Consider the following 13,226-nt stretch of genomic DNA (forward strand, 5'->3'; position numbering starts at 1 on the left):
TGGAGCACGGTCTCCACTGAGCTTCTTGTTCTCCCTGCTGGTGTGGTGTTCTAAGTCTGCAAGAAAATAATTTTGAGCTTCAGGCAGTGCCTTGGGTGTGGATGGAGACCTAACAAGTATAAAGATGCCATTGTTCCATCCCCGCCTGCATCACCTGCACTGCAGAAGGCACAAAAGAAATCCTGTGAACCATCTTTAGTTCTCTTCAGAATACGAAAAGGTAACGAAAATCCCCAAACTCACATATATCAGTTTATCAAGTGCAAACAGTACAAACAGGCAGTGCAGGTGTGTTTGACCTGAGAACACTCACAGTGGATGGAGGAGAGTGTATGCATCTCCAGTGTCCACCCCTCTGGCCACAGCCTGGGCTGCAGGAGCCTCCATGTCCCTCCTCCCTTGTCAGCTGACAGCTACCAGCTCTCCTCAGCAGCCTGGCTCTGCTCCTCCCCCAGGACAAGTCCTTTCCCCTTCAGAAAGCAATCCAAAGGTTTAGAGAGCATCTGAAGAGATCAGTGTGTGGAAGGATGATGAAACAAGAGTCAAGTGAAAGGCCCTTGACTTCTCTTCCAACAAAGGCTCTGCCCTCGTGCTTTTCTGCAGCCTCTGGCTCCTGGCTCCAGCCCTCTGGACCCACAACTCCCCAGCAGCTCAGACATTTCCTGCTGCCTGTCTTCAGAGAAGACCTTTCTGTGCTTGCCCCACTCAGACTGCAGCTGATGTTAGTGGGGGAGCAGTCAGCCCCACCACCAGGGCTTTCAGCTCTCTGTGAAGCCACCATGAGATTTTCTGTCTTAAAAAAGGCACTGCCAGACAGTCCCTGATAGCTGAGGCTGGAAACACCTCTGGGATCAACCCCTGCTCAAGCAGTGTTCCCTCCAGCCCTAGGCCTGCGCTCAGGAGGGTCTGGGATGTCCCAGGACTCCATCACCTCTCTTGTGGAGCTGGCCTGCTCCAGTCACCCTGCAGTAACTGGATTTTTCTATGTTTATGCAGTGTTTTCTGTATGTTTTGCCGTGGAGGTGTCTTCGAATGGCAGCACAGCCAGCAGGACAGCAGCCACTCCTCCAGTGTTCCCTCAGACAGTCTATAAATACCTGCACTCCACCTGTAAAACCCAACACCATGTGCAACCCCCCTACAGCTCCAGCTAATCCAGATACAGCCAGGGATAACAATTTTTTGTGTGTTATCTGGTGAAGAACAGACAGATAACTGTAATTAGTAGCACCCTGCTTAGGTGAAATGATAGTGTAATTAATGAAGATCAGGTGGGCTTTGTTTCAGATAAGAAAAGCAGCAGATTCTATCAAAATGTAAATGCAGCTTAAAATCCAGCCTCAGTGATCACTTAGAGGTGCTTTTAGAAACACCACCAGCCTGAGATGCAGAGGTTTCACTTGGGCTGAATGACACATCCTAAAAATAAACCCTGGTCAGGGGCTAACATGTAAATTGTTGATTAGACCTATTTATTCACACCCCGCAGTGATGGGGGAGACTTGCAGCTCCCTGCTCCTCCTCTGGCTTTGCAGGATCACAAGCACATTCCTTTGCAAGGACTCTGCAACCCCGGGAGCTCTCCAGCAGCAGAACAGCAGCAATTCCAAGTGACAGGCTGCATACATTAATTCTGTATTCAGATAACATCCTGTTGCAAGTGAATGACCCAGGCAAAACTTCCTGCAGTCTTAAGGAGCAGGCAGAAAAATCAGGAGAGAGAAGCCTGAGTCTTTTGAATCAGAAATGTTGTCCCTCATTAGGATTTCCAACACCACCACCCTTACTCCTTCCAAAATGTAAACACATAATAAAAAATTAAATGTGAATCTGGCGTGGAAGAATTCTTCCAATAAATGGGAATTAGTTCTACAAAACATCAGGACAGACCCAAGGAGATTACATTTCCTTCCCTGGCTTTTGCTGGTAAAGCAGGGCTGGAAAAACAGAGCCATATTTATTTTATAACTGGGAAGCTTCCTCAGGATGCCAAAGGAAGCAGCTTCAGTAAAACAGAGCCATTTGTCTCAGTGTGCGTTCAAGTAAGAACAAATGCAAAACCAGCTTCTAGACTTCAAGGAGCATCAAATAGCTTTTTAATTTATGTCCCAAATTCCCTGCAGATTCTGAAATGAACAGAGGGCAAGGTTCAGAGAAAATGCCTTGCTCAGTCAAGACAGCTGGATGGATATTCTGAGTTTTCCTCAGAGGAGCAAGGTGCTTTTGCATCAGAATGGAGCAGGCACAGCACGTGGCTCCAGAAGGATCTGTGGGAAAATCAGACCTGTTGCTTGTGTGACCCTACTATAAATAAATGTACGGAAAATTGAATAACTCAGGAAAGAAAAAGGAAGGAAAAAAAAAAAAAGCTGGAGCCCCATCTGAGCAAGAGGACAATTTGCAGGCAAGAACTGTGAAGGAGCAAGTGAAATATTCCTCACAGGAGCCATCTGACTGTGCTGACTGCCTGAAAACCCTCTGACCTTGTCCTTGCCCACCCAGAATCAGTTCTGTGGAAGTTTCAGTAAGTCAGGCCTTGTCCCATGAGGGAAACCGTAGAGAGGAAGGGCCTGAGCAAGACCATGGAAAATATTCCTTAATTATGGAAAAAAGATAATGCTGCAAAACTGTGGTTAAGGGATGTACATGATCCAGACTGAACGGCAAGGAAAAAACAGGGATTAGCCCCTAGAGCCAGTTCTTTTGTAATAACTGCCACACACATCCCAGGGCCAAAATCCAGCATCTCCTGGAGCATATGGCCACAGGTATCCTGGGAAAAGGGCTCACAAGTGGTCATCCTGGCCACAGGCTCAGGCACCTGTGCTCCAGCAAACCTTCAGTCAGGGCAGGGTCTGGATACAGAGCCATCAATGCCAAAGGCATGGATGTGGAAGGAGCTGGAAAGATGGTGCATCCCCTCAGGGCTGGGGCTGCCTCCTTCTCCACCAGCAAATGACAGCAAACACAGGAGAGTGGGCTGAAAACACAATGTCTGCAAGATATCTATAGGTCAGGGTTTAATTTATGAAATTACAGAATAAAGTTGACAAATTTAGGGGAAAAAAATATCTCTGCAGAAATGCCTGAACCCCAGAGCTGCCAGCCTCTCCCAGAGCGTGTGGTCAGTCACATCCTGCAGCAACACTGCACAAGATCACATATTTGAAGCCTGAGGAAGTTACTGTGATTACGTTTGATCAAACCTTCAGAACTGTTTCAGTGACCCTGGGACCCAAGTCCCATGTTTTGAAACCATATTCCCCCAGAAATTTCCCATTTCCCAAGGAAAATGCTGGAATGCTGGAGCTGTGGGCCTGCTGTGGCTTGGTAGCTTTGGAAGGAGGAGGGACGATGGCCAAACTGGAAATTCAAGATAACCGAGGCTGGAGGCACTGCCAAAACATTTTAGAGGAGGGAAAACATTTTTCTTCCAAAGCACTGTTACAAGCTTGAAATAAATGTGCAGACTGTTAGATAAAGACAGAGATAAAAATAGGCCTGTTATTAAATACCTCTTCTTTAATGAGGTTCATCCTTCTAAACAGCCACACGAAGGTTATTAGAGCTATTGCAGAAAATCCAGCCTGCTTGCACATAAAAACCAGAGCAAGGTATTCCTCATCAACCAGCACACATTTAAGCACCTCTCAGCGGCTCACAGGCTCACAGCATCCCCAGCTTGGCAGGGAGGAGATAAAAGCAAGGAATGAGAGATGTCTTCTCTGGGAAACAGTCTCTCTTCTTTCAAAGCACTTTTCTCCCACCAAACAATGTACATTTAACCACTGGAATGATTCCCGCTGCTGATGTCTACTGCTATTACACCACCAGCAGCCTAAGCATCATTAAAGTGAAGTTTGAAATTATTCTGAAAGCTGCAGCTTAACCTCCTCCTGTTGCACTAAAACCACTGCTTGACTCTCAGCACGTCATCCCCTGGTTTATGACCACTCCAGACCACCTGGAATACCCTGCAGGGCTCAGAATTCCACAAACCACTAGCAGGAGTCATGGCTTGGCTCATGAAAACACAGCACTGCACCCTTGTTTTGGCAGTGCCCACAGCCTAGTCCATGGCTGTGGGTTAGAGAAGCTCAGACTTTTATTCTGGCTGCTCAGAAGCACAGTTAGTTTTTGGCAGAAGGAGCATCACTGCAAAAGTCTTTTGTATCCAGTTGTTTAATGAAACCAGTAATATCACGGCCAGTAAGGGACAGGACTGACCTGGCACACCAAAAACCCACCCCAAGCCCACTCTGCTCCTAAACCTGAGCAAGCAATGTAGGGCTTTTTCTCACCACACCAGTGCTGCCAGGACACGGCCATTTCCAGAAATGACAGAAGAGAAGTTTTACCTGCATTTGGGGGGCAAAAACTGGCTTCCAATTAATGGAATTGGGGCTTCCAATTCTTTGCAGATATGAAAGCAATTCTTTACAGCTGAAACCAAGCTGCAGGGCAGGACACTCGTGCCATGTCTCCTTGCCCAGAGCTGGTATCCTTCAAACACATCCTCCTGCTGGAGCAGGGGGCTGGGAACCCCTGTCTGCTCACTGTCCCAGCATCTCTTGAGCCCCAATGCTGTCCTTTCACCAACAGCTGGAGGGAAATACCACTATCCCTCTTACCCAGACCAGGACCAGGGCATGGAGGGTGTGCTTGGTGTGCCTTATCTGCCTGGCACTGCCCTACACGCAAGGCAGAAGCAGCACCTGGAGCTTCAGCCCTGGCACTTCTGCCACAGACTTGGAATTAGGCACAAGCTAGTGTGAGGGACACTGTGCCTCCTGTGATGTGAAGATGAGAGGCAAAGGAAAGCTCACAAGGGTAGGCAGCTGAGAGAGGAGCCCATGAAGGCAGCTGGCAATAAAAAGGACAGGCATGAGATACATTTAGGAGATGAAAAGCCTCCTATGTGAGAGGTCAGATTGAAAACAAGCAGAGGGAGAGCTACCAGGGACCATAACTCAGCTTCCAAGCACTGAACATTTGCTCTCAAGTCAGCCTGGCCTTTCCTACCTGCTGGAATCATCCTCTAGCTCTCCTGTCGCTGGCCAGACAAGATTATAACAACTCCAGAGTCGAGATTCCTCCCCTCTGCACATCACTAACAAGTCGTTTTATAAAGAAACTTGGAGAAGAAGCATTTCATCTAGTATAGATGAGCTTTTTAAAATTCCATTTGCCTTCCCTCTATATGCAAATCTGTGCTGATCTGATGAGGCTCCTATTTCCTGGATTAGACACGTCAAACTTTGCAAAAACGAGCATACCCTGGTGGTTTCACTCTGTATTTCACAGCCCTCTCTTGACCGTGCTGCCATAAATATTTCAGAGACCTGCCCACCACTGTCTGAGTTAGGTCCAGGTCAGCGAGAGGCCAATGGTTTGGACAGTGATTAATTCAGCAATGCAGTTACTGAGAGCTTCTGCGGCTCAGGACATCCCAGCGAGCAGCAGGAGCAGGGGCCCCACAGACAAGGTGTGAGGGGACCCTCAGCAGCAGCCACGTCACGCCTACGGGCTGTGGCACAGGCCTGGCACGGATCCCTCCTGCCTCCTTCCTCCCCCTCTTCAAGAACCTCCTCTCAGCCTAAGGCAGTGCCGCCTCGTTTGGCCCCCGAAATCTCCTCTCAGACAGACTGGCAAGGAAACTGGACCGAGTTACTGCCCATCCTCAGCCCTGTTCTTTCCACAGCAAGTCCTTCAAAGCAGCCTCTGAAAACACCTCCCCGACGTGGCTGCCTGAAGAACTGTGTTTCCACAGGTGTAAAACCTCATTTGAGCAGCAAATGAGATGGGAGAAGACCTGTGACAAGCAGGAGCCGCAAAGATAGCCTGAGGATCCTTGGGAGCTGCAGCCATGGATATTTAAATGCCAAGCAATGTACTACTGGCTCCCTGCTGAACATACGATGGTTTCATCTTTGCAGAAGCAGCACCAACAGCATGTTCACATCAGCTTCACTCTGGCAGCCTGATCAGCAGCAGCAGCTATGGCTCCTTGGTTTTTAACTGTGAAATAATCGGGCGCTGCAGAAAATTACTCTGGCAGCACAAACACCAGGGAGTCACTGCAGGTTCAGCTCTGCAAGGCAGAGCTTTAACCACAGCTGAAGGTGCAGGCCAGCTAAGCTCCTTGCTCTGCCCTGAGACATCCATCCAAACCCCAGAGAGATCCACACTGCACCATGCCAGTCACAGTGCCAGGCTCTGCTCCATCCCTCCAGTCTGCAGGGAGCTGCTCTGCAGCAAAGGCAGCCTCTCTGCCCCACTGCTGCCTGTCTGCAGAGCAATCTGTAAATATTTTGATATTTTGGGCAGAGGAGGTTCTCACTTGTCCATCTGGATTGGAAACTGGACTCATTAACTCCCAACTGTCAGCTGGAAAAGCTGCCAGAGGGTTTCTGCCACATTAGGGAGCAGCAAAGTACTGCTGCCATGGGGACGGGCAGAGCAGAGCCCTGTGCAGCCCCAGCTCTCCACTCATCACTGCTGGGGGGGGGCGGTGATTAACGGCCTTCTCCTTTCCCAATTAAACCCCTGCCTCTTATATCCTTGCTCTGAATCTTCACAGCAAACTCTTCCCAGAGGAGCCACCGCTGGGTGGAAAATCGGTAATACAACTAGATGGTCAGAGAAATCCAACTTCCAATCATCATCAGGAATGCTAAACAAAATATTGGGAAATTTGGTGCCCAAATAATAAAGTAAAATATGTTCCAGGTCCCAAGGGTACTATCACCTGGAGAAAGTGTATTCTGAAAGAAAAAAGACAGCAGGGAAGCACAACTTCAAACAAACTCTGTTACCTGACCATGAGGAGTCTGAGCAGGGGTGTGAACCTTCATTCAGAGGACACAGCAATCCCACTCACTAAACCCCAAAAAACCTCCCGGTTCCTGTGGACTCCAACCATGGACAGAAGGAAAAGCCCCACAGATGATGTCCAAAAGTCCAACAGCAGAGGTGCTGGAAGCCTCTCCGAGGCGCACGGAGATGTGTCTTCAGTCTGAGCCCTGCACCTGGTGCATTATTTAGTGCCAATTGAGAAAGAAGCAATGCCTAACGAAGTGTTAAAGGGCTTTGGGAAGTTTCACCAACCTTTCCAGAGCCATCAGCTCTGGCTGCCTGGCAGAAGAGACAACTGATCTTGCTTCCAGATTACAGGCAGTACAGCTCTTAGGGCAACTGTCTCTCTGTGTTTGCATCCAGCTACCTCCAGCAGCTTGAAGTGTGCTCGAAGTGCAAGGAAGCACTTGATCAAAATCCAGCTCACGCTGTAGACAGCGAGGAACAAGCGCCCAAAGCGTTACAGACACAATAACAATTGAATTTGGGGGGGGATTTGACAGGTTACAGGTTGATGACACTGCTGCAGTCCCGGTGGAAATGTGGATTGATGCAATTAGCAACAGGGAACTGGAAACTCAGCAGAGGAAAACTGGGAATACATCTATAAAAGATGAGCTGTTGCACCATTGTAGAGAAGCACGAAATCCTTCATGAGCTCAGAACAGGAACAAGTTGAAACAGGAGTGAGATGGGGGAAACGCAGCTCCAAGCTCCCTCCCAGTGTTCAGAACTGTAGATCCAGATTCTAAATTCAAACATTTGCTTCCCTCAGAGAGACTGGCCTAGTTTGCTGCAGGGATACAACGGGAGAGGGAGTGGGGGTGTCCTGGAGAAATGGGCAGCAGAAGGCAAACTCTGAGCCCAGCCCAGCCAGGCTCTGCTCAGCTGCCACTGAGCGCAGCCACACGGAAAACATGGCAAGATGCAGAACCAGTGGGTGAGACACGCTGCCAAGGTGCGTGGCTCTGCTGCAGCACCAAAAGGTGCATCCCTGTGCAGCCACAGCAGCTGCTTCCCTCGTGCCAGGTCAGCTCCCTGCCCAGCCGGGGCTGTGCTCACACTGGGAAAGCGCGGCCCACAGGATACAGGGATGGGCCATGCTGGCAGCAGGGCCTCCAGCCTTGGCTAACACGTGCTGAAGGTGTCAGTGCCAGTCCTCGCAGAGATTTCGCTCCAGAAGAACCCCCAGGAGACAGAAAGCCAGGCTCGCAGCAGGAGATCGAGGCAGGCTTCTCTTAGTGCCATGTCCCCAGTGCTGGGATCTGTGGCAGTCAGAGCACGAGGCAGGACACCATTTAAGTCTTTACAAGAGTAACCAAAATTACTTTCCTCTGTGAATACTGACAAGCTCCCCACTTCCACAAGCCCTTCACTGCATGTGCCCAACATGGAATAACTACAAAAATGAAGCAGAATAAGGCACCCGAGCAGTGGAGAAGGTGCTTGTGAACAAACCCTGCAATGAGGTTTCTAATGATTGCAAGTATGTACATGTTCTGCTCCAACAAAGCTGGTGGGGATCTGCCAGGCTGAATAATGAGCAGGGACACCACACGCCTTCCATACATAATGGTACAGAAATGGAATATAAGTATATACTGCAGCTCTGTGGAACACAGGGGCTTTTGTAGCCATTTATGTTCTACAAAGATTTACATTTGGAAAAGTCATTCTGCTGTATCTGGCAGAAATTTCAAGACAAATGGAACCCATACTTATTCTTTCAATGATAACACTGAGCACAGGATAAAGCCCTTAAATTCAGAGTACTTTATAAAAATTAATTACTACTTAGTTCACCCTTGCGAGGTGGGAAGGTATTACACCTGCATATACATGAGGACACCAAAGCACAAGTGGATTAAACAGCTCGTTCAGGACCCCAGAGACGGGCTAATTGTTGAAATATGTATGCACATGTGCATCTGTGTGTGTTTGAATGGGTTTGGCCCCTCCAGAGCCTTCCCAGCACACGGAGGCCAAGCTGCTCTGCTGGGCTCCTCTCACCACAGAGTCCCAGGCATGTCTAATGAAAGACACCAACCCAAAGAAAGGGAAGAGATTTTTTGTGGTTTGCACAGATGGGAATAAAAGCTAGCTTTCAAACAGCCGAGGAACAGAAAACCTATTGTTAAAAAGCTGTGCAGTGCTCCAGTGACAGCTCCTAATCAGCTTGCCACTGAGCAGCGCCACACCGGAGCACAGCAACCTGGGAATCCACGTGCCAACAAATGTTATAAAACCTGGCCATTGACAAATGAAGAGAGAAAGGGCTGTGGAGCCAGTGACAGAGACAGCCCCCCACCCACAAGGGAGCTGGCAGCCCACTCCTCCTGCTCCAGTGACCTGAAAGCCCTGGAGCAACCACTCCTCTCCTTGGATGCTTTGCCCATGGCCTCCAGTCCCTGCACTGGGTCACTGCGTCCTCCTCTTTATGTGAACACCAGCAAAAGCACACATTGTCATGGGAACAAACAGCTCTTGGAGTGTCTGCAAGGCTCCTGTCAGTGCTGGCAGGTGGGTTCCAGAGGCATGCTATAATTAGCCAGCAGCAGTTACCTGGACGCAGGGTTTGCCACTGATCTGTGGGGTAAAACACTTCCAGGTCTTCAGGATCAGTGTCATCCTCTGTCCCCGGCTCCTTCCCACTGTCATCTTTTATGTCGCTCTCTTCTATTTTTGTAAGGGCAAACTCCTTTTGGAGAGAAGAGATTCAGCTCATTAGCAATTGCATCTGGGTAATTTAGTGCTGGCTGAGAATACAAAATTTTTTCCCTCGCCAGCAGATTTTTTTTTTTTTGACATCCGAGATTCTTTCCACATGGTTAAATTTAGATTTAAAGTGTATTAAAGGTTAAACATGCATAACTAGCATGACATTTGTGCTGAACAAAGCAACGCAGCTTATTTCCTATTCCAGAGCAGGTTGCAGGTTTCAAACCAGCTCTCACAGAGCCTCACCTGTATTTCAGTCAGAGGCAGGAGCCCTGGCTATTATTAGGGTTGTATAACATTGTAAGACCCCATTTTCCCTTGCCTAAAAATATGTCAAACTTTTAACTTTTTCAGCTGAAATTTTCCACACGAGTGGAATGCCTCAAGGCTTGTTGGTTGGTTTGGGGTTTGGTGAGATTTTTTGGGTTTTGTTGGGTTTTTTTTTTTCTTTTTTTCTTTTTCTTAAATGCATTTATTTCAGGCTTGGAGAAGATTTCAGCTAAAATAGTTCAGCTGTTTCCAAAATAGGACACAGGAAAAAACACACTGAGTTGCCCACACGATACAAATGTGAGGATCCTCTTCTCCACCCTCTTTCAGTGTTCTCCAAGGCTTTTAAAACAATGAGGCAGGGATTTAATCACCACCTCCATGGCAAGTGCAGCACGAGGCTGGCAGAGGTGTGGGAGAGCAGCCAGCACGAGCGGCTCAACGTTACACCAAGGGAAGAACAGGGGAGAACAGCGGGGGAAAAAATCCTTGCTGTGAGGGAAACCTTGGTGTTCAATGGAAAGCCTCCCTAGGGAGCTGGTGGGAGTCACAAAAAGCTCTGGAGAGTGCACAGAAATGACCTGTACTCTCACACCAGGCATTGACTCCTGGGTCTGGGCTATTCTGGTTCCAACAGGAACTAATGAACTGGTCCAGGCTCATCATCCCCACAGCTCAGTGCCTGCTGAAGGGAATATTTTCAGCTTCTGAGATCACCAATTCAGTCACCACTGAAGACTTTGAGTTAACCACCCTACAGGGAATGATTAGTCCTAATTGTTGGCAATTAAAATGGAGTTACAGCTCACTTCATGAAGTGTTTGGATCTTAATCCCTAGGATGTTTTCACAGGGAAAAATGTAAGCAAATTCAGAGGTTAACTGGAAATTCTGAGACACACTCTGCGCCTTCAGTTCTTCCACTCTTTGGGAAAAAATGCATGCACATTTTCTGTCAGAATTTGGATGCTCTGCATATAAATATCCGTTTCCAGCCTAGAAGAGTCTTTCTGAGCAACAGAAATGTCAACCTGAGCAAAACACGCACAGTAGCAACGACAAGTGTGGATGTGGCACTTGGGGACGTGGGCTGGTGGTGGCCTTGGCAGCACTGGGTTAAAGGTTCTACTCAATGATCATAAAGATCTCTCCCAACCTAAACAATTCCACAATTTCATAATTGTGGTAACACACAAAGAAGGCTGACAAACCTATAGAATGTTTTTATTTCAGCTGTGGAAAGCGACTGCAATTTCAGAAATGCACAAGAAACCAGACCTTAGCTGCTGCTTTTGCTGAGTGCATCAGGGGCTTGGAATTGTTCAAATTATAACAAATGGTTAAAGCTCAGGAACAATCACAGCCATAAAAGCCCAGGTTCTGCAGATGAAAATCAATGTTAACATTTTCTGAGCCAAGACTCAACAGGACTAAAAAGGAGTGAGTGGAGCAGTTATTACTTAGCTGATTTCCACAGCTCTGTGATTATCCAAGAGGCAGTTAGCGATACAGGCTATTGTAAATTTACCACCAGGCCTCCCAGTGCTGGATCTGTTCAAACACATAATGGAGACAGCTGATGTTTACCAGCTCTGCTCAGGAAAAGTGCCGGGGTTTAAATGCTCGGTAAGGATAAAAGGATGTGGCTTGGTTCATTTAAGTGTTGCTGTCACTGCCTGGCCACAGTTGCTTTGCAATACCCCATTTTCATTAGCATTTCTAGCAAAAACGGACAACATCACACAAGCGATTCTTCATTTACACAGAAATCAGTAGAACCCTTTTTGGTTTGTTTTCATAATTCAAGAAAGAGAAAGACGTTTCCTAAAGAATAATGGGTATTTCCTTAAAGGCAAAAAGCAGCCACGTTTTATCAGTCTGAAATCAAGCTGGAGCAGTCAAAACTTACAGACACTCTGTGGCCCAGGCTGGAGCAGGAGAAGAGAACCGACCCCAGCAGCAGCAGCAGGCTGACTCTGGCAGTGGTGGAGAGGAGCCCGGCCCAAGGAGACATTGTCACCAGCCTGAAATGCAAAGCAAAACAAACCCAACAGTGTTTTTTTCCATTTTTGCAGGTTTCAGGACTCTTTACACAACACTTTGCAACACAGCGTGGGATCAGGGGTGTGACACGGCAGGAAGCACAACACTTCGAGGTGTGAGCACAGGGGACTCGTGGGGGCTCACTCCTAATGGGGTTTGTGACAGGTAATGCCAAGCAACTTATACTGACCCCACAGGGGATAATATCTCTCCTGGAAAATATGAGGAGACCTGCAAGACTTGTTTAAAATCACTGTGTCAGTGCCATGGATGACAACTAGAGGGAAAAATAAAAAGCAGTGCAATCCCATGAAGGCTTTTTATGCCTGTGCCTCATTTTAAGCACTGAAGTAGCTGCATTAATTCAGATTAAACAAAACGACCAGCTGTCCAAGGATCAGGAGTTCATCTAATCCATATGTAGGTTTTTCTTGAGGAAAACAACATTTTGTAGAGGTCAGCGAGGTTTACTTGGTGGTTCCTACAGCACAAGGCTTTCCCTGCTGCTCAGAGTACAGGCTCAGACCAGCTGTGGGGCCAGGAGCTGGCTCTGACCACGCTCAGGTGGACCAGGGAGCAGAGCCACGGCACGGAGCCACCCTGCTGGAGCACATCAGGGAGGAAATGAAGGGTGCTGCTGTCATGGGTGTCAGTGCCCGGGCACGGAGCTGGTGAGCCCACCCTGCGTGTGAGCATGCACACGTGTGCCCCCAGTGCCTCACACGAGGCTCAGGATCCACCTACAGCCTCCAGCTCGCTGCTGGGCTAGGGAGTGCAGCAGCCTGCCAGCACACAGGCTGCACAAGTATTTCCTTTGATTGGCTCTAAATTTACACGCTGCTAAATTAAACTAAATGAGGTCTTTTGAAAGAAGATAGGACTGATTAGTTCCGTTCAAACACTCCTTCATTACTCATCCCTCCATCAAGTCTGCTCCTACTCCTATCCAGGTTTTAAAGAAGTTCCTCCCCTACATGCAGTCCGAAATATCTTGCTTTGCTGTCCATCAGGATGGCACATCAGATAGCAGAGTTTTCCTTCCTTGAAGCAACCACAAAGCTTTGTGTCCCACAAAGCAGAAAACCTGCTCACAGCAGCACCCAGCACCAGCTTCTGTCACCAAAGAGAGTCTGCCCTCAGAAGCCTCCAGGGACATGGAGGGAAGCCTCTCCTTCCATCCTTTCACTGGTACCTTGTCCCTCCACTCCACTTTGTTACTTCTTCCTCTCCCTGCTTGGTTTTTGCCAGAAAAGAAAAAAACAACCCCCCACATCCCACTGGTCAGTGGTGGACAGGAGAGGAACAGAGCAGGGAGCAGAGGTAACAGTGCACCTGATGTAC

At 48.2% G+C, this 13,226-nt stretch overlaps 1 protein-coding gene across 3 annotated transcripts in view; it reads right to left on the reverse strand.

The window, feature by feature from the left end:
- The window catches only part of SIL1 (SIL1 nucleotide exchange factor), a 92,296-nt gene that overhangs the window by 58,207 nt on the left and 20,863 nt on the right, over positions 1–13,226 (reverse strand). For all 3 annotated transcript variants that reach the window (XM_038150220.1, XM_038150218.1, XM_038150219.1), the window contains 2 exons: positions 11,752–11,866; positions 9,418–9,553 (listed from right to left, as the gene is read on the reverse strand). In XM_038150220.1, coding sequence (XP_038006148.1) covers positions 9,418–9,553; positions 11,752–11,856 — 241 coding nt within the window. In that variant the 5' untranslated portion in view covers positions 11,857–11,866. The remainder of the gene's footprint in view (positions 1–9,417; positions 9,554–11,751; positions 11,867–13,226) is intronic.

This window comes from Motacilla alba, chromosome 13 (assembly GCF_015832195.1).
Source record: "Motacilla alba alba isolate MOTALB_02 chromosome 13, Motacilla_alba_V1.0_pri, whole genome shotgun sequence".
NCBI classification, from domain to species: Eukaryota; Metazoa; Chordata; class Aves; order Passeriformes; family Motacillidae; genus Motacilla; species Motacilla alba.